Source organism: Mesoplodon densirostris, chromosome 12 (assembly GCF_025265405.1).
Source record: "Mesoplodon densirostris isolate mMesDen1 chromosome 12, mMesDen1 primary haplotype, whole genome shotgun sequence".
Taxonomy (NCBI): Eukaryota; Metazoa; Chordata; class Mammalia; order Artiodactyla; family Ziphiidae; genus Mesoplodon; species Mesoplodon densirostris.
Window position 1 is genome coordinate 51,528,107 of NC_082672.1, and position 22,498 is coordinate 51,550,604.

General features: G+C 37.9%; 1 protein-coding gene across 2 annotated transcripts in view; it reads right to left on the reverse strand.

The window, feature by feature from the left end:
• Positions 1 to 22,498, reverse strand: part of AFG1L (AFG1 like ATPase) — a 232,887-nt gene that overhangs the window by 57,955 nt on the left and 152,434 nt on the right. For both annotated transcript variants that reach the window (XM_060115134.1, XM_060115133.1), the window contains exon 8: positions 14,468 to 14,550. In XM_060115134.1, the coding sequence (XP_059971117.1) occupies positions 14,468 to 14,550 (83 nt within the window). The remainder of the gene's footprint in view (positions 1 to 14,467; positions 14,551 to 22,498) is intronic.

Below are 22,498 nucleotides of genomic sequence, written 5' to 3' on the forward strand. Positions count from 1 at the left end.
GACTTTAATTCTGGGTAACTGCCCCATCAGTTGGATGCTGTGTAGAGCAGATAAGACGCAAAATAAAACACAAATATCATATATTAATGCATATATGTGGAATCTGAAAAAACTGGTATAGACGATCTTATTTACAAAGCAGAAAAAGAGACAGAGATGTAGAAAACAAACATATGGATACCAAGGGGACCGGTATCCATGAATACCGGATGATGAATTGGGAGATTGGGATTGACATATAAACACTATTGATACTATGTATAAAATAGATAACTAAAGAGAACATTCTGCATAGCACAGGGAACTCTACTCAATGCTCTGTGGTGACCTAAGTGAGAAGGAAATCCAAAAAAGAGGGGATATATGTATATGTATAGCTGATTCACTTTGCAGTACAGTAGAAACTAACACAACATTGTAAAGCAACTATACTCCAATAAAAAAAAAAAAGAAAAAAAAAAGAAAAAAATCTGCTCACAGATAATCAAAAGGTGACCATGGTAAGAGAATTAAAAGTCATTCTGAAGAAGAAGCAGAATCACTCTTTTCAAATGCTTTTTGTTGGGGGGCAGAGTGTGAGGGGCCCAAGCAGAGCACAGACTCTTTTTCCTTTGTTCTAAATGCTCTGGGTAAAATCCACCCATTTCATTGCTTCTGTCACCTTTTGTTAAGCTCAGAAACTGCACTGGAGGGGCAAATTTCCATTTTCTGTTGAGTAGAACTACTCTGTCTTTAAGTCAGAAAAGCCCTGGAATCGACCACTGTTTCGTTGCCAGGAAATTTGGCATAGGAATCCTGGAGTACAGTACCCTGGATTAAAAGCCTGACTGCTTCGGAAGTATGAGAATCATGATTTATTATTCCATAATAAATTAGTAAATGGAGAGGAAAGTAATCAGTCATTTCAATTTTGAGAAAATTTCTATAGCTGAAATAAGGCATTCAACATAAGAATTACACTCAAGAAATAGAATATGTCAAAAAAGACCTTATTGTTGCTGAATCATTTGAAATTCTCTACAAAAATTCCAAAACAAGTGGAGGTTTCTAGAAGAGGGTCACACATGAATTTAAATGGAAATTAATTTCTTCAAGAACCTCCTACTTCATTAGGATTGACTCAGAGGAACAGAATGCTACCCACACTTTACCCCTTTATCCCCTTTTAAAAATCAACAGCTTGTTAAGGTATCAACAAGTAGAATAGGGTTGGCTTTCCTTGGTCCCTCTCTCTCCATGTTCTCTATTCCAGAGAGCCAAAGTTGATTCAACGAGGGAGAAATTTCCCCTTCCTCTTAGAGTTCTTGTGCCAAACTTGCCTGGCAGTGAGCCTTCTCACTCTACTGATTCCTTGTGCATTCATGCTGTACAGCTCTTTGTGCTCATACCAAACATAATCTGGGGCTGGAGGCAGGTCTAAGATTAAGTTGGTTTATACTCGCCTTAATATAAAACGGACTTGGTTGCATTTCAAATACTGTAGGTTTGTTTTACATAACAGAACCAGTTGTTAGGATGGATTTTGTCCTAGTATTTATCTTCTTCTCAATCACTCAAAGGCTTAATTGACTGTTCAGAGATCCATTTCAGTCTCTAAATTTCCCACCCTTCTCAATCACCTGGAGAGTAACTTAACTGGTTCCATTAATCTTGACCTATGCATAATGCAGCAAGCGGGATCTAGCACCTTTAGCTCTCAAATTCCAGACCTTAATCACCTCCCCCTTCCTCAGCCCCAAACTCTACATAAAATTTCTACTAAATTTATATATTGCATTCCCCCAAATAAATCAGTGGTGTAACATGTAAAATTGCAACTTGGTAGATCTAAAAATAATTATTTTTCATAAAATTTCAGGAAGGCTATAATGATTAAATATTTTTAACAATAAAAATGAAGAAGAAGCTGGAGAGTAAGAATCTCTAACTCCTCTTTAGGTGAAGAAGATAGTCACATCCACCTCAGAAAGAGAGGCCAGGTAATTTTAATAGGTATAAAAAAGGTACACAGCAAAACTAACTAAAGATATAGGACTTCTGCCAGATCAGCTTTACTTATGTTGAAGATTTTTAGTTATAAATGTGACATATTTGAAGATGAAATAACAAGACAAGAATTCTAAGGAAATTTAGCAACTTTCTTCTGTACTTTTATATGTATAAGTATATATATTATCTACTCATGTACATGTTGTATATATAGCTTATTTATACTTTACTAGATGAGTACAGTCATATAATTGAATACTTTGTCAATGTGTTTAGCTGGAAATGGTGAGCCAGCTCTATTCTGGTTCTGTCTGGCCTGCTGGAAAACAAACACGGTAACATGCTATTGTCAAATTACAGTTCAATAAAGGAATAGAAGATAAAAGGTGTGCTGAGCTGACTGATGGAAACTGATACCAAAATATATACAAGATGGACTTCTTTCGCTGCTTTCCCACTTTTTAGGTGGTGTTTCAAATCCTTGAAATTAATTTTTAATTCAGCAGTCCTTGTGTTAATATAAGATTAATTAATATTTAAATGTACATCTAAATTATGTCAAATAGGACAATTTTGTGATTTTTAAGAGACATAATAAATGGCCCACCTGACTATGCCCTGTAGTACATAAAGCAGAAAACTCTTACTGTTGTATTTTACTAATATCCAGTTGTAAGACTGAAACGTCACAGAGCCTTACTCATTGATAAAATATCAACATTTCTTATGACAAAGATACTACTGTGTATCTACTTTTGAGAATCAACTATATTTTCCCACCATAGAGACCTTTTTCCCTACAGGTGGTCTTAGGGTAAAGATTCATTACCATTACTGATATTTTAATTATCAAAACATATAGCAACATGCAATGCTTCATTTTGATTTGAGACATTTCAGTTTGAATGAAACTTTATACTTCTCATAGAGATAAAAGTTCTTCACTAAAAAATGACAAAAAATATAATGGAAAACAATCATTAAAAGGATGAAAATATTACACTAAAAATATTCACTTAATGTAAAAGAAATCAGTAAAGGAAGAACAGAGAAACAAGAAGTCATGAAACAGAAAGAAAATGAAAAATAAAAGAGCAGATGTAAATCCAATTATATCAATAATAACATAATTTGTGAATGAATTAAACAATTTAATCAAAAGGCAGAGATTGGTAGACTGGATAAAAAAGTTCCAACTATATGCTATCTACAGGAGATATACTTTAGGTTCAAAGATACAAATAGGTTGAAAGTAAAAGGATGAAAAAAAGATACATCATGAGAAAAGCAACCACTACTAATATCAGACAAAACAGACTTTAAAACAACAATAAAAATGTGATTAGAGACTAAAAGGAATATTTTATAATGATAAAAGTATCAATCCATCAGGATAATATAACAATTACAAACATATATGTGCCTAGAAACACAGCCCTCAAAATTCATGAAGCAAAAACTGACATAACTTAAGGAAGAAACAGATAATGCAACAGTAATAGTTGGAGACTCCAATATCTAACTTTCAATAATAGATAGAACAACTAGGGAGAAGATCAACAGGAAATAATAAGACTTGAACTACACTATACATAAATTATACTAACAGACATCTATATAAACACTCCACTCAATAACCACAGAATACACATTTTCTCAAATGCACATGGAACACTCCCAAAGAAAGATTGTATCCTAGGCCATAAAACAGGCCTAAATAAATTTAAAAGAATTGAAATTATACAAAGAATGTTCTCTAATCACAGTAGAGTGAAATTAGAAATTGGTGACAGACAGTTATTTGGGAAATTCACAAATATGTGGAAATTAAACAGCACACTCCTAAATAACCAATGGGTCAAAAAAAGAAATCTAAAGGAAAATTAGAAAATACTTTGAGACAATGAAAATGAAGACATAACATACCAAAACTCATAAGATGCAGCAAAAGTAGTGTTTACAGGGAAATCTATAGTTATAAATGCCTACATTAAAAGAGAAGAAAAATCTCAAACCAACAACCTAACGTCTATCATAAGACCGTGGACAAAGATAAAATTAACCTAAAACAAGTGGAAGGAAGGAAATAATAAGGATTAGAGTGGAAATTCATGAAATAAAGAATAGAAAAATAATATAGCAAATCAATAAAACCAAAAGTTAGTTCTTTGAAAAATTGAATAAAATGGACAAACATTTAGCTAAATGGACTAAGAAAAAGAGAGAAAACTAAAATTACTAAAATCAGGGATGAAAGAGAGGACAATACTACCAACCTTATAGAAATAAAAAGAATTATATGGGAATACTATTAACAACTGTGTACCAACAAATTAGATAATTTGGATAAAATGGGCAAATTCCTAGAAGGACACAAACCACTGAAGCCAACTCAAGAAAAAAGATAAAATCTGAACAGAAGAGGAGGGATCTCTTCAAAACTCATTCTATGAGGCCAGTATTACCTTGATAGCAAAATCAGACAAAGACACCACCAAAAAGAAAACTACTGACCAATACCTCTCATGAGTATAAACACAAAAATCCTCAACAAAATGCTAGCAAACTGAGTCCAGCAATATATAAAAAGTATTATACAACACAACCAAGAGAGATTTATCCCAGAAATGCAAGATTGATTTAAAATCCAAAGATCAATAAATAAAATACACCATATCAATCAATAGGATAATGGACAAAAACCACATGATCATCTCAATAGAAACAGAAAATGCATTTGACAAAATCCAACACCCTTTCATGATAAAAATACTCAAAAACTAGGAATAGAAGGGAATGTCCTTAATCTAATAAAGGGCATCTAAGAAAAACCCAGAGCTAACATCATAATTAATGGTGAAAGACTGAAGTCTTTCCCCCAAGCTCAGGAATAAGTCAAGGGTGTCCACTCTCTATGATAGAATATACCACTTCTATTCAACATTTCACTGAAGGTTCTAGATAGGAAATTTAGGCAAGAAAAATGAATAAAAGGCATTCAGATTGAAAAGGGGGAAGTAAACTATCTCTATTTCCAGATGATATGATCTTATATTTAGAAAATCCTAAGAAATCTACTAGAAACTATTAGAACTAATAAACAAGTTTAGCAAGGTTTCAGGTTATGAGATCAATACACAAAAATCAATTATAATCACCACTGTAAAGTCAATAAAGATGTTTAAAAAAATCAATTATATTGCTATACAGTAGCAATGAACAAACCAAAAAGAAAATTAGGAAAACAATTCCATTTACACTAGTTTAAAACAGAATAAAATGTTTATGAATCAATTTAACAAAAGAATTGCAAATTTTATACATTGAAAACTATAAAACATGTTGAAAGGAATTAAAGAAGACCAAAATAAATGGAAAGACAGCTGTTATGAGTTGAGTTGTGTCCTCCAAAAAGATGTTAAAGTACTAGCTCCCAATACCTGTGAATGTGACCTTATTTTGAAATAGGGTCTTTGCAAATGTAATTAAGCTTAGATGCGGTCATACTGGATTAGAGTTGTCCCTAACATGATAACCGGTGTCCTTATATGAAGAGGAAATTTGGAAACACACACACACACACACACACACACACACACACACACACACACACACACAAGGAAAAGAGCATATGAAGCTAAAGGCAGAGACTAGAGCAGTGCACCTACAAGCCAAAGAACTCCACCAGCAGCATGGAGCAGACTGTCCATACTGCCCAGAAGAACCAAACTGCCAACACTTTGATTTCAGACTTCTAGCCTCCAGAATGAGAGAATAAATTTTTGCTTTCTAAGATATCAGTTAGCAGTACTTTGTATGGCAGCCCTAGAAAACGAATTAAAACATTACATGTTCATGGATCTAAAGACTTCATATTGTAGTCCCCAATGTGATTTACAAATTCAACACAATCCCCATCAAAACTCCAGATGGCTTCTTTGTAGAACTTGACAAGCTGATCCTAAAATTCATACGGAAATTCAAAGGACCCAGGATACCCAAAACAATCTTGAACACACAACAAAACAAAACCAAGTTGGAGGACTCACACTTCCTAATTTCAAAACTTAGAACAAAGTTATGGCAATCAAGACAGTGTGGTATTGACATAAAGTTAGACAAACAGATCAATGGAATATAATAATTGAGAGACCAGAAATAACCCTTTACATTTACAGTCAGTTGATTTTCAAAAAGGGGGGTCAATACAATTCAGTAGGGCAAGAATACTCTTTTCAACAAATAGTGCTGAGGCAGCTAGATATCCACATGCAAAAGAAAGCAGACGGACCACTACCTCACACCACATATAAAAATAACTTGAAATTAACCAAATACCTAAATATAAGAGCTAAAACTATAAAACTCTTAGAAGAAAACATAGGCATAAATCATTGTGACCTCGGATTAGGCAATAGTTTCTCAAATGTGACACCAAAAGCATAAGCAACAAAAGAAAAAATAAATTGGACCTCATTAAAATTAAAAAATTTTGTGCTTCAAAGGACACCATCAACAAAATAAAAAAAAATGTGAGAATATTTTTGCAAATCATATATCTGACATGGAACTTGTATCTAGAATACATAAAGAACACTTAAAATTCAACAATAAAAAGACAAATGACCCAATTTAAAAATAGGCAAAGTATGTAAAAGAACGAAATTAGAACATTTTCTTATGTCATACATAAAAATAAACTCAAAATGTATTAAAGACCTAAATGTAAGACCAGAAACCGTAAAACTCCTAGAAGAAAACTAGGCCAAACACACTTTGACATAAATCTTGTCAATATTTTTTTGGATCTGTCCTCTAAAGCAAAGGAAATAAAAGTAAAAATAAACAAATGGGATCCAATTAGATTTAAAAGCTTTTCCACAGCAAAGGAAACTATTGAAAAAAATGAAAGGAAATCAATAAAATATAAAACATAAAGCAACAGAGAGAATAAAACAAAGCTGTTTCTTTGAGAAGATGAATAGAACTAATAAAACTCTCGCTAGCATAATCAGAAAAAAAATAGAGATTTGTACCTTTAAAAAAAAAACTTTTTATTGTGGAAAATTTCACACATATATACATGTAAAGACAATAGTATAATAAACCTAATGTAACAATCACCCACTCAATACATGGCCAATCTTGCTTCAACTATACCTCCCCTTAATTCTTCCACCCTGGATTATTTTAAAGCACATCCCATACACTGTATTATTTTATCTGTAAATATTTTAGTTTTTGACTATGCTTATGACTAAGTAGATAAACCTATATGTTCCGTGTCATGATGCTAAGAATAAAATTTAATCTGTAAATGTCAAAAATGTCCCCAACGGTCTTCTTCCCTTCCCCAGACTTAAGAATTAACCAGATCAACAGTCTGAACCTCATGAAACTAGATAGTTTCTCTAATTGCCAGAGGCAGAAATCCTGTTCCCCGCCCTCTGAGGAACAGACTTCAGGAAGGCCTAGTCTGGTCTTGTTGAAGAATGGGAAACTGACCTTTGATTCACACTGATTGACAGTGTACATTCAGGCATGTCCTGGGGTTTGTACCTGGTAATTGTACCTGGTGAGCAGGCAGGCACATAGCCAGAGTCTCTCTAAACCACTCACCCAAGAATGATAAACATGACCTGCTGGGATCCTCGTCCTGATCAGGTGCTAAATGTCAGCTTCACGGGCCAGAAAAACTTAAACTTCCAATGAGAATATGCTATGTTGTCCTCTGTTTTACTCAACTGTCTCCATATGGATACATTTCTGTATCTTTTGCTGCCAAATAAATTTCATATTGTTTACCTGTATGGTATCTTCTCTTCAATACCATCATGGCTCCACTGTGACACCATGCACTAGTGTCAGAAGTAGGACTGATATGAATGGAGAAGACTCTAACAGATACATGAGAGAATTCAGGGAACTGAAGGGAAAGTATAGCAGGCCCACATTTGGCATCTGTCCATAAAAACTTTGGTGTAGGTGACCAGAGATCGACTGTTTCAATGGGGTTATGCACACAGCCTAACCTATGCAGGGACCCTGGGCAGCCTAGTCCATGGAACTGAAACAAATCACAGTCTAAAAGGAAAGGGGGACTTCCTTGGTGGCAGAGTGGTTAATAATCCGCCTGCCTATGCAGGGAACATGGGTTTGAGCCCTGGTCCAGGAAGATCCCACATGCCGCGGAGCAACTAAGCCCGCGTGCCACAACTACTGAAGCCTGTGTGCCTAGAGCCCGTGATCCGCAACAAGAGGAGCCACCGCAATGAGAAGCCCACGCACCACAACGAAGAGTAGGCTCCGCTCACCACAACTAGAGAAAGCCCACGGGCAGCAACGAAGACCCAGCACAGCCGTACATACACACACACACACATACATACATAAATAAAAATTTTAAAAATAAAAGGATGGGAGCCAGACTTAACAATTTTCAAGTTGCTTCTATTGGCAGGTTGTTTCAGAGGTTCTTCAGTGGGAACTGAAATAGGAAATGACTGGGCTGGTACTCTGGTGAGAAAAACTAAGAATGAAACTGCAGATTCCAATGTCTGGGGCAGAAACACCTGGAATGGTAATGATGGGGGATGAGAGGAAGGTCCCAAGATGCTGTAGAGACTCTGCTGAACCAGAAGGTGGCAACGTTCCAGGCAGAAGACAGATCTCTGTCAAAGTTTTAGGGATGAGAAGATATGACAAACAAGCTAAGAAATGTTTTAAATTTTCATCAATGGTTGTCCCAGTTGGGGGCAGGGGAGTATGTGTAGGGAATATCACAGGCAAAAAACAAGAAATTTTTTTTTTTTTTGCGGTACGCGGGCCTCTCACTGTTGTGGCCTCTCCCATTGCGGAGCGCAAGCTCCGGATGCGCAGGCTCAGCGCCGCTCTGTGGCATGTGGGATCTTCCCGGATCGGGGCACGAACCCGTGTCCCCTGCATCGGCAGGTGGACTCTCAACCACTGCGCCACCAGGGAAGCCCAACAAGAAATTTTTAATTGTGGGGAAGTAAGTTGTAACATGCATGAGTTCCAGCCTTTGTTTTCACAGACCTTTCTTCTATAACAGAGCTGTACCTTGAAGCTGTGTGTTTTTAGCCAGCAAACTTTTTTTTTTAAATGGTGTTCAAAGATATATTCTTAGAAGTAATTTCCTATTTGGAATAGATGTTTCCCAAGTGGAAAATTAAGAGTACTTGAGACATGAAGTTTCCATTGGTAAAAGTATTTAAGAAGAAATTCCTTAAAACTGTTCAAAAGATGGATGAATACATGTACTATGTTAGCCAGGTAAGAATATGTGACTATTTGGGCTGTGTCTGAAAAGTTGTAACATATATTTTTCATCCTTTCAGTATGATCCATAGTCCCCATATACATGGAATTGAAATGGTCTTGAGACAATTTAATTGAGGGATTAAATAACTGAATAACCCATTCACATATAATTTTGTCGAAGTGGTAGATGACTTTGGTGGATAGGAGCCAAATGAAATAAAGGGGGAAAGTCTGGCTTCTTTAAGATTAAAAGTCTGATAAACGTCCCCTGTGAGGAGAGACAGTTATCCCTGGGTCTCTCACTCACCCACATTCTTGCTAAGTATGCCAAGAATGCAAGGCCCTAACCATTTCTTAAGGTGTATTTGCATCGAGAAACCTTGAGGGATGAGGCAACGTCTCCCTTGGGAAAAAAGCAGGCTTGCTTACTTCTGACTATAAATTGGTACATTCCCCAAACTCAGAGTTCCTCTCCTGTAACACAACTCACTGCCTATGCAGGCATCCATCCGTGCCCTCAGCAAAACTCCTCTTCCCTTCCCTAACGGGACTAGGGAGCAAGGAGGGAACTGACTCAACATGCTATCTGTGCCTTGAGTAATAAAATCCTTTGTCTCTGACCCAGGTTTCTTGTGTCTTCTGCCAGCATTCATGAAATAATAAAGGCAAAGCTATTACTTCATAAGTAGGGTAAAATCAAATCCAAGGCCCAACACCTCCCTCTACCCCTTTTGGTTCAGTTTAAAATATTCCACTGAGGGGCTTCCCTGGTGGCGCAGTGGTTGCGAGTCCGCCTGCCGATGCAGGGGAAACGGGTTCGTGCCCCGGTCCGGGAAGATCCCACATGCCGCAGAGCGGCTGGGCCCGTGAGCCATGGCCGCTGAGCCTGCACGTCCGGAGCCTGTGCTCCGCAACGGGAGAGACCACAACAGTGAGAGGCCCGCGAACCGCAAAAAAAAAAAAAAAAAAAAAAAAAAAAAAATATTCCACTGAGGCCATGGCTTCTATGTTGGAGGTAGGGTGTTTGTATGTGAGTATGGTGGAGATATGGTGTTTGAATAGGAAACCTCTCCTCAACTTCCTTCCTTTCTTCTTTTTAGTAGAAAAAAAGAACCTGCACTACTCAGCTCCTGAATGAAAAAGGAAAAGAGACAGAGAGTGAGGGTGAGTCCAAGGTGACCTGACTTCGTCTCTCCAGGAAAACATAACCCTTCACAGAATTTACAGCAAAATGGGCTGGGGCAGCATCCCACGGACCCCTCAGCAGTGGTGCTTCCTGTCAGAAAAGAGATGCTCATTGTTGCATATAAAAAATGATAACCTCTAGTGTCACCAGCCCCATAGTAGAGAGCTAAACTGAAGCAGTTAAATTCTCTGGAAGGCACTGGATGGGGCCTCCTTTGGCAAACACCAGGTAATTCAAAATAAATTTACTGGTCCAAGTCTCCACCCAAGTGCAAACAAGAAGCCCAGCGTTTGGTTGACCTGTATGGATTTTGGCAAACCATAGTCCACTCATGGGGAATCTTACTGAGCCCAATCCACCAAGAAACCAGTAAGAAAATGACTTTGTGCTCACCTCTGGGGAGATCAGTTACCACAGAATGAAAAACTGGAGAAACACAGATGTTTTCATCTATGCAAAAGTTTGGATTTTTGCACTCAAGCTCTGTGGCTTACAACATGCTAAATTTAAATTCTCTTTTGAGTTAGTTTTATGTGAGATTAAAAACTTCTTGGGATGAGCCAAAAGCAACTGGAACTTATTTATAAAGGTACTCTAGGATTTCTCAATGTAATGTGATATAAAACTATGACTGAAATAGATTACATACAAACATACAATGGCTTGTATGAATTAGTTCTTGTGTAACTCAGACAATATTATGAACTATAGAAATTGTTCCACGTAAAATTTTGGAGCAGTTTTTAAAATCTCTGGTAATTCTTGATATTATATGAATTATGTTTTGGGACATTTTAGATTGGCTTTTGGAAAGTTAGACTAATAAAATACTGAATTAATGACTATTTCTATTTAATTAAAGATCATATATGGGATTCTGCATATATGAAATTCTGAGATAATGTGTGATGTTCCCCTAGAGGGAAGCTAGAATTTCACTTTTTTTTTTTTTTTAGTTGGGGTGCCAGTGAGATTGACAAAGGGAGTAGTCAGGACTTGTATATTCAGGAACCAATTCCAGATGTTTAGGCAGAAGGTAATAAGGAGAAATACATGCTTTAATTGGGCAATATATAGCATGTCACAATAAAATCTGTTATAGAGGGGAAAGTAATGTTTTCCTATAGGAACAAGATAAAACGAAACCAAATTAAATCAGAAATGTTAACATGACCCCAGGAACTTTTCTTTTACTCTTTCATGAAAGAAGTTCTACCCAAGGGCTCATGTGAAACAATACAAATGACATCCCTAGCATCCCATCTGGGTATCTAATACTATTTTCCCACTTCTGAGATGACTTTAGTTCCTAATTCTCCTCAGGCACACGTATCTGCCTTCCCTCTGAGGTGTGCCCCCAGGTTCTATATTCTTGATTATCAGACTATGATAAAGCTCTTTGATGTTAAATTCATAAATAAATCTACTTTCCTAGGACTTCCCTGGTGGCAAAGTGGTTAAGAATCCGCTTGCAATGCAGGGGACACGGGCTTGAGCCCTGGTCTGGGAAGATCCCACATGCCACGGAGCAACTAAGCCTGTGCACCACAACTACTGAGCCTGTGCTCTAGAACCTGCAAGCCAAAACTACTGAAGCCCACGTGCCGCAACAACTGAAGCCCACGCTCCTAGAGCCCATGCTCCACAACAGGAGAAGCCACCATGAGAAGCCCGTGCACTACAACGAAGAGTAGCCCCTGCTCGCCGCAACTAGAGAAAGCCTGCGCGCAGCAACAAAGACCCAACACAGCCAAAAATAAATAAATAAATAAGATAAAAATTAAAAATAAAAAAAATAAATCTACTTTCCTTGAAGGTTAAAGAATTTACATATTTTTAAGAAAGCCATTCTAGAGTTTCACAGTAGCCTTTGTAGATTCTAGTTTTCTGGATTCTAGGACGTTGTTAGATTCTGATTTCCCCCAGTATTTGTTTAAAGTACAAACCTGAATTTCGATGTGTTAGAACTGTATTACATTTTTCAGGAAGACGAAGAGGCAACACAGAGTAGGTCAGAGAGAAAGTGGCTCTGCTGAAGCAAAAGCAGCCTTTCCAACTCCTGTAAATTCCACCGAGACCTCTCTAGCACCCGTAAACAAATTTCATGACTTAGAGTCAGGCAACCATCTTTATTGAAGGAACTTCCCTTTAAGAAAATGTTTTACTTCTTCCACATAAGGATATACTTTGTGGGAAAACAAGGAACAAGGATTTATTGAAAAAGAATAAAAGGGGGCCTCCCTGGTGGCGCAGTGGTTAAGAGTCCGCCTGCCGATGCAGGGGATACGGGTTCGTGCCCCGGTCTGGGAGGATCCCATATGCCACGGAGCGGCTGGGCCCGTGAGCCATGGCCGCTGGGCCTGCGCATCCGGAGCCTGTGCTCCGCAACGGGAGAGGCCACAACAGTGAGAGGCCCGCATACCGCAAAAAGAAAAAAAAAAAAAAAAAAGAATAAAAGGAATAATAATAAATTAATTTCTAAGTACCATACATCTGGCACATCAAGAAATAGGTAACAAAGCTTCAGGGAAATCTTGTGAATACCAGAAAAATAAAAAGACCAGAAAGCACAAACATAAAAGAAATGGAGAGGAAAAAGTCCAAGTTAAAGCAGAAAAAAAAAGTGTTCTAAGAATTTTTCAAAATTATAAAGTATTTAAAGACAAAGTACTTAAGGGCAGATGAAGAACCTCCTATAATAATCATCAGAATCTGAATAATAAACTGAAACAGTCCCCCTGGTACACTGTAAAGTATGCAATTTTAATTATGTGATTTTTCTAGCTAATTTCTGCTTCAAAAACAGTAAAGTACTTCTGCTTACAAGGTGGCAGAGACAAGAACTTTTCTGAACCTCTCACATGCACGTTGTCATCAAAATTTAAATTAGCAGAAACATGCCTTTGAGTTAAATCACAATTAGCCCTTAGACAGACCTATTTACTGAGAACCCACTAGGTGCCCAACACTAGCAGCATACACTAAACAACACTTTGCATTTGTAAAGCACTTTTTCCTTTTCAGGTTCTCACAAATGACATTTTAAAATGTTTAAATGACAATTTAAAAAACATTTAAAATGTTTTTCAGCATTAACTACACATGCTGAACACATCTATTATTATAAATTGCTCCTACTCAGGAGTGTCTGAGCTTTTTTAAAATTAACTAATTAATTAATTAATTTTTTGTTTGGCTGTGTTGGGTCTTCATTGCTGTGTGTGGGCTTTCTCTATCTGTGGTGAGCGGGGGCTACTCTTCATTGCAGTGCGCAGGCTTCTCATTGCGGTGGCTTCTCTTGTTGCAGAGCATGGGCTCTAGGCACACGGGATTCAATAGTTGTGGCACGTGGGCTCAGTAGTTGTGGCTCACGGGCTCTAGAGCGCAGGCTCCGTAGTTGTGGTGCACGGGCTTAGTTGCTCCATAGCATGTGGGATCTTCCCGGGCCAGGGATCGAACCCATGTACCCTGCATTGGCAGGAGGATTCTTAATCACTGTGCCACCAGGGAAGCCCGAGTCTGAGCTTTTAAAAGACAAAATATATCCAGTTGTACTTGTGTATATATATTTTACATAGTTATGTATGGAAGTCAATCAACAATGATAAATACAAACAGATTGACAAAATAAAACACAATTTTCAGAGAGCAGAAATGACACATTTGTCAGAAGATGTCCACAAATAATTAATTACTTGAGCACAATAAAGATATTCTCTTAATACTAGAGTTTCTTAAAAAGGATACTCATTACTTTCTAACCATCTGTCATCACTCTTCCCCAAAAACTAATTAGGGTTTCCTCCAATCACACATTATAAATCATGCAAATGTGGATGGCAAAAAACACAGTTTAAAGAAGTTAACATTATAACATTTTGTATTTTAAAAATCACAGGCTTTAGAACTAGGCTTTCATTTTCTAATAATTACCCTGCTTATTTTTCTCATCTTTTCCTGATTAATTATTAGATATTAAATTTAGAAAATTAAAATTAAAAAAAAACTTACAGGTAGTAGAGTTCTCCTGCAGCAGGAAGTTCCCTTTTCCGATAATCTATCCCAGAATCTAGCTGGACCGTATTACAGTATTCCTACAATCCAAACACATAAAATATCTTTTTAAACAAATGGTAGTTTAGAATTATAATCTTTCTGCTACCTTATGTTTTTTTTAATTTTTGAAATTTTCCTCAAAAAAATAATGAGTTTAGGACAAAACAATAGAACTCATGTAAGAATCATAAATGTTGCAATATTAAACATTTATTAAGCCAAAAAATACCAGTTTAATAAAATTAAGATGTGTAGCATGCCTTCCTCAAACTTGGGTAAAACTGTGCTGTCAGCAAATTCCCCAAATAACCGCATTAGATTTTTTAAAATTCCAATTTCCATTACTCTGAAGTGAGAAGCTGGAGGCTATCAGAAAAAATAACTCACAGGTCTTAAGCATCACAATGGGAGACAGTCTAAGAAAGCTGCATCAGAACATTAGCATCCACATTTCAAACTGAATGATCATACTAAAGTGATGCTATAGGTATACCTGCCCTTCACTTCTAAATGACAGCCACTGCCCTTGTTCCTTAGCTCCCTCTCCAGCCATCAATGTCTTCAGAGTCCTTTCCTGCTATGAATGCTTCCGTTCAACCTGAATGGGCCTGTCCCACTGCTGTCCTCGTCCCCTCCCAATTACTCTTTCCTTTCCATCCTCTGGGGTGCATGTATGCATGGAAACTCACACACACACACACACACACACAAACACACACACACACTCATTCCAGTAGAACAGTGGTAAGCAAGAGTTCTCAGAACAATTCAAGTAACATTTACAGGCTGACCTTTTTGTTTTCATTCGAAATAAAAATCGCATTAAGAAAATTCGTGAGGAAAAACCATATTTTAACAACTTGACTACTTTTATTAATGAAAAACTACATTTGGAAGCTAAGGTAATTGTGGTGGATTATATTTTCCAAAGATGGCTGCAATAATGTCTCCATCTCAACAGGTTGTGACGTTGACCTGCTAACCATCATGAAATAGGGTCTAGGGACTTCCTCAGTGGTCCAGTGGCTAAGACTCAGAGATTCCAATGCAGGGGGGCCCAGGTTCGATCCCTGGTCAAGGAACAAGATGCCGCATGCTGCAACTAAGAGTTCGCATGCCATGACTAAAGATCCCGCGTGCTGCAACTAAGACCTGGCACAGCCAAATAAATAAATATTAAAAAAGAAGAAGAAGAAGCAGGGTCTGTGCTCCCCACTTGAATCCTGTGGCTATGGTGAAAATGATGCTATACAATAATATGTGATGTGACATTTGAGGCAGCGTCTTTCCTGTTGGCTAGAATACTTGCTCCAGAACCCTAAACTGCCAGGTAAGCATCACCTGTCTGGAAGCAACCAGGAGAGCTTAAAGTAGCCCATAGAGAGGCCTTGAGACGACATGAAGACAGAGGTATTGGACTGGTCTCCAGCTGTTCCAGTTGTAGCCACTGTCACAGTGAGGGAGCCAGAACTGCCAGCTGAGATTTTCTCAAATCCCAGAACCACAGAAACCAGAAGGGATAATAATGTTATTTTAAGCCTCTAAATTTTGTGGTCATTTGTTATGCAGCAATAGACAATCAGAAGAGCACTATCTGGGCACACTTGGGATGTAGCAACATTCTTCCTCCCTGAAATTACATCCTGGGTTGTACTGTTATGCAAGAGCTCTTCATCATCTGTACTACAGGGAAGAGATTGTACACAGTGGCAGCGAGAATGCATTTCCCCTCCTCCTATGCTACAGCTGTTAAGGGCTCAGGGAAGTAAAATAGGATGATCAACCATCCCTCTGAGACTGAGAGTTTCCCCAAGACTGAGGGTTTTTTTCCTGAAAGCAGCACTTTCAGTGCTAATACCACGAGAGTCCTGGGCACACTGGGATAGGTGGTCACCCTCGGAGTGAAGACCAACTGGCCTGGAAGGCTAGAAAAGCTACGGCATTTTGATTTATATATTAGCAATTGTGAATTAGGTTGGAATAAAATAATCCCCAAGAAGAGGCCGCTCCCCTGGGGAGCCTACAAAGCTAAGCTTTTTGACTACACATTTGAAGAACCACCCCTGAAGCTAACAGACTCACGCCACTGTGCAATGCTTGGCCTAAGCAGCCACCCACACCTCCCTAGCTCATCATCCCAAGTGGCTCAAACCCACCCTCAGGGCTCAGGCCCTTAACTCATCTCACCAGAAAGAAATACAGCATTGCCCAAATACATGCATTCCACTCTCCCATTGCCTCAGAGACCTGTAAAAAAAAAGGGGGGGGGGGAGAGCTTCCCTGGTGGCACAGCGGTTGAGAGTCTGCCTGCCGATGCGGGGGACGCGGGTTCGTGCCCCGGTCTGGGAGGACCCCGCGTGCCGCGGAGCGGCTGGGCCCGTGAGCCATGGCCGCTGACCCTGCGCGTCCGGAGCCTGTGCTCCGCAACGGGAGAGGCCACAGTGGTGAGAGGCCCGCGTACCGCAAAAAAAAAAAAAAAAAAAGGTATAGCCATATATCTCTCTTCTTCTCAACTCTGAGTTAATGTAGGAAACCTGGGAAAGGAGACATTTCCTCTCCTGACCCCTGCTATAATTGTGGGGCTCAGACACCCAGTGCAAAGAAAGGAGATGCATTTGTTCAGGTAGCACTTCTTTCTCTCTCTCTCTCTCTGAGGGAAATCTGTCCTGGTTTGGTAAGGGCCAACTATTCATAAGCTACCTATAATACAGACAATATACTATACGGTGGAAAAGTATATTCACGTAAGTGTATTTCCCCAGGTTCTCTATTTCTTTTAAACAACAATTTATCTTATATTACTCAATATTCCAATTTAGTCAAAAATTATTCTTCTTTATTTTTTTGCTAGTAAAAAAATAAGGCTAATGAAAGTTATACAAGCTTCAATTTCTTCTTCTGGGTAACGAACTTCTCTCTCATATGAGTGATTAAACCCTACTGAATGATTGCATTTGTACATTCACTAATCACCACCAAGGAATACCTAATCAGCAGCATAAGAACTATAACTGAAGCCCTTAGATGTTAGCCCTTAATTGTCTGAAAAATACTTACACTCAGTTTATATTTTTAAAGAAAAATAAACCTCAAAATTTCTGATCTTATTCACTTAAGCTAGAGTCTTCAAACCACTGTGCAGAAGGGTGGAGGAAGGTGAAAACTAACTTTATTTCCAAGTTAAGGATGAATCTAGTCAAAAGGGCCTGATCTCTTAAGTAATTCCCTAATTTCCAGGGATATTTACAAGACCTGTGACCTCTTACCACCGTCCAATTCAAATGCATAAAACTAATCAGCCAGCAAACTGAATTTATTTTAAAATGGTTTGTATATTTATGTATACAAAGGACAAATACAATTACACAAGCTAAAAATGCAATTAGGAAACTTGAGGAGGAAAAGGAGGGAGGTTAATGCACCCTTGGGAGCATATTCATGAGTCAAAGGCTTTTGACTTTGAAAAGAAAAATATGCCATTAAACGAACTGTATTCCAACAGTTTGCATTTTCCTCAAGATCTATTGTGTGTATTTTTAGCAATTCTTAATAATACCATTAGAAAAATAGCATCTCACAAAATAACTTTTTATAGCTTCCAGCCTGGCTTTTCCCTTCCCAGTTGGAACAAAAGAACAATAAATATAGTGGAGAAAAATCCTTTAAAAGTACAACATATTAACCTCGTCAGCAAAGACTGAAATAATACAGATTTGCCTCCCTTAAATACTTCTATTATAAAAGCAATATTGCTTACTCTAGAAAATTTGGAAAAACAGAAAAAACAAAAAACCAACCACATAAGTCAAAGTTTTATGTTTTACCTAAGTGATGACATTAAATAGGAATTTAAAGATCTAAATTATTGGTGTTTTTCTTGACAGTATTCAACTGTTAGGTTTTATACATTTTTAATAAGTAAGCATAAAAGGAAAAAAGGTTGAGACTTTTTCTAGTTCTAGAATATAAAATATTTTAATAGCTGAGATCTATCTTTTTGCTTAATTATTAAAAAGTGTACCTTTTTAAACTAAAAAAAGAGACACATGCTTATTGTAAAAAATTCAAATATCAAACATATAAAAATAGAAAGTTTACCCCCTTCTCATAAAAAAGTTTGCTTATTGCTTATATCCTTCCAAGTTTTTCCTTTACACCTAGAAATGATGACAGACAGAAAGAGAAATTGGGATCATATTACACACAGTTCTAAGCTTAATCCTTTTTGATACCTTAAAATTTCTGAGAGAAATAACTATTTAAATACTGAAAAGCTATACTGCATACTGTACTATTTTGTTTGTTAAAAATACAATTCCATAAGTAAGCAACAAGTAAGAGTACAAAAAAAAAATACTGAACCAAAGAAAGGGTGGGAGACTGGGTGGGGATGTCTTTTTAAATTCTATTTATTTTTTGAGGCAGTTATACATTCAAATATACATACTGAAGCAGCTGTACATTCTGACAGCTGCTTCAGTCTCATTTAAAATGATCATGTGATTACTACTTCTAAGATATCAATGATATATAAAAATTCAATACATACTTTTAAGCCTTTTATAATTTAAGTATAACAAATACAGAAAAGTATACAAATAAGTGTCCAGTTCAATCAAGAAACAGAACATTACTAGCACCTCTGAAGCCCCCTTAGTATCCTCTTTTACCTTTCCAAAGGTAACCAGTATCCAGATTCTAGCATCATAGAATTTTGCCTGTTTCTGGAGCTTTATATAAGTAGAATTATATAGTATGTATCCTTTTGTGAATGGGCTCCTTTATGGTTTACAAGATTCATCCATCCACATGTTTTGCGTAGTTGTAGCTTATTGATTGCTGTATCATACCCACAATGTGAATATGCCACAATTTATTGATTCATTCTACTGTTGATGGACATTTGGGTTGTTTCTAGTTATTAGCTCTTTCAAATAATGCAGGCACAAACATTTTTGCACATGATTTTTGGTACATATGTGCACATGCTCTTGCTGGATATATACTGCCTAGAAGAGTAACTGCTTGATCATAGGATACGAGTATACTCAGCTTTAGTGAATACTGTCAGTTTTCCAAGGTGATTGTGCAACCTACCCTCCCACCAGTAGTGTATGTGCATTCGTTAGTATGTATCAGCTACTGGTATAAAGAAATACAATTGATTTTTGAATAGTGCCCTTAGATCCAGCAGTCTTAGAAACTCACTTATTAATGTAATTTTTTGGATACTGATCTCCAGGATGATACTAAAGATGTTCCATATATTTCATAAGTATGCTGCATTGTTTTATTCACAAAAATGTACACCTATGGTTTAACAAGTCCCCTGCAAATTCAATATTTATTTTGAATCATCCTAACAATCATCATTGAATACTATATGCTGGGCACATCCCTGGTAACTGGAGATATAATAATGAATAAGATACAGCTTTAGCTCTGACAGTCTGGTAGAATTCAGATATTTTCCTCAAGTTATCATATTCTGCTCCTCCCAATCATAGACTTAATTTTTCAGAGTTGATTAGTCTAACACCAATTGCTTAGCTATATGATTTTAGCCTGTTACTTAACCTCTCTGGATGTCAGTTTTCTCCTCCATAAAATAAAGGAATTGAATCATGATGCCTTTCAGTCTAAAAGTCTTAACATTATTGCTGAAGTTCTCTCACTTCAGGGCTAAATTCTTCTTTGGGCTTTTTGAATTTTGGAGTCTACCTCAAGCCACCTCAGCTCCTTTGCTTTCTCGATCATCTCATGCTCCAAAGTAAATAAAAACATTTTTTTTTTTCTCCACTGCCCCACTCCTCCTTCCCTGGCTACCCCAGTTGTCTCTGACACTTAAAACATCCACACCCGGGGCTTCCCTGGTGGCGCAGTGGTTGAGAGTCCGCCTGCCGATGCAGGGCACGCGGGTTCGTGCCCTGGTCCGGGAGGATCCCACGTGCCGCGGAGCGGCTGGGCCCGTGGGCCGTGGCCGCTGAGTCTGCACGTCCGGAGCCTGTGCTCCGCAGCGGGAGGGGCCACAACAGTGAGAGGCCCGCGTACCGCAAAAAAAAAAAAACAAAAAAAAAACACCCACACCCTATGACTGTAGCAGGTAAGGTCCGTGTCTCTTTTTTTTAATCAAGCAATTTCAAAATTTCTCTCCCCTGCCAAAGGCAGGAAAGGAAGATATTTAACAATTGTGAAGTACCTATTATGTGACTCAACTGTGCCAGTCAACTGAGGTGAATTTCTCATTATAATCCTCACAATAATCATACAAAGAAAAAGGTAATCATTTTTATATCCCTATTTTACAGTTAAAGAAATGTATGAGGGAGGTTATTACTATTTTTTTTTAAATCACTGCCATGGGTTGAATTGTGTCCCCTGCAAATTCATATGTTGAAGGCCTAATCCTAGTACCTCAGAATGTGACAGTATTTGTAGATAAGAGCCTTTGAAAGGTGACTGCATTAAAATGAGGTGTTTACCAGTCAGAATGGCCATCATCAAAAAATCTAGAAACAATAAATGCTGGAGAGGGTGTGGAAAAAAGGGAACACTCTTGCACTGCTGGTGGGAATGTGAATTGGTACAGTCACTATGGAGAACGGTATGGAGGTTCCTTAAAAAACTACAAATAGAACTACCATATGACCCAGCAATCCCACTACTGGGCATATACCCTGAGAAAACCATAATTCAAAAAGAGACATGTACCAAAATGTTCATAGCAGCCCTATTTACAATAGCCCGGAGATGGAAACAACCTAAGTGTCCATCATTGGATGAATGGGTAAAGAAGATGTGGCACATATATACAATGGAATATTACTCAGCCATAAAAAGAAACGAAATTGAGCTATTTGTAATGAGGTGGATGGACCTAGAGCCTGTCATACAGAGTGAAGTAAGTCAGAAAGAGAAAGACAAATACTGTATGCTGACACATATATATGGAATTTAAGAAAAAAAAAAGTCATGAAGAACATAGGGGTAAGACAGGAATAAAGACACAGACCTACTAGAGAATGGACTTGAGGATATGGGGAGGGGGAAGGGTAAGCTGTGACAAAGTGAAAGAGCGGCATGGACATATATACACTACCAAACGTAAGGCAGATAGCTAGTGGGAAGCAGCCGCATAGCACAGGGAGATCAGCTCGGTGCTTTGTGACCGCCTGGAGGGGTGGGATAGGGACGGTGGGAGGGAGACGCAAAAGGGAGGGGATATGGGAACATATGTATATGTATAACTGATTAAATTTGTTATAAAGCAAAAAATAAAAAATAAAAAAGATGAAAAAAAAAATGAGGTGTTTATGTGGGCCCTAATCCAATATAACTGGTGACACAGACGTGTGTGCACAAAGGAAGGACCATGTGAAGATGGAGGGAGAAGAGAGCCATCTACAAGTCAAGGAAAGAGGCCTCAGAGAAAATCAACCCCATCAACACCTTGATCTTGGACTTCTAGCCTCCAGAACTGTGAGAAAATACATTTCTGTTGCTTGAGCCACCCAGGCTGTGGTATTTTGTTATGGTAGCCCTAGTGAACCAATACAATCACTAATACTCTTGTTCCATTAATAAGCATACAGGAAGGCATTTTTTAAAAAACAGTAAAAAAGGAAATAATAGTTGTGAGATTAAAAAAAAAAAAGCCAGGACTGAAGCTAAAAACCACACCTATATATACTTGCTTCTAAGCTGTGCCAAAATCTTACCCTTTCTGCAGCTACAGTTGGAAGGGAAAACAGTTTTCCTTTGCATTCATAGAGCTCCAGAGAGGCCACATAGTTTGTAGGTAGCTGAGCATGATTTGCCCAGATCATTCTTGCCCCAAAATCCATGGTTTTCCCACCAAGTCACACTGCTTTATTAAGCAGTAGCCACAGGTTCATTTTTCTTTCACCTTATACAATTTACGGGATTAAATTTTGCTCCCCAACTCCTCCATCCTCCATACCTGTCCCAAAGTAATTACCTCTGCCC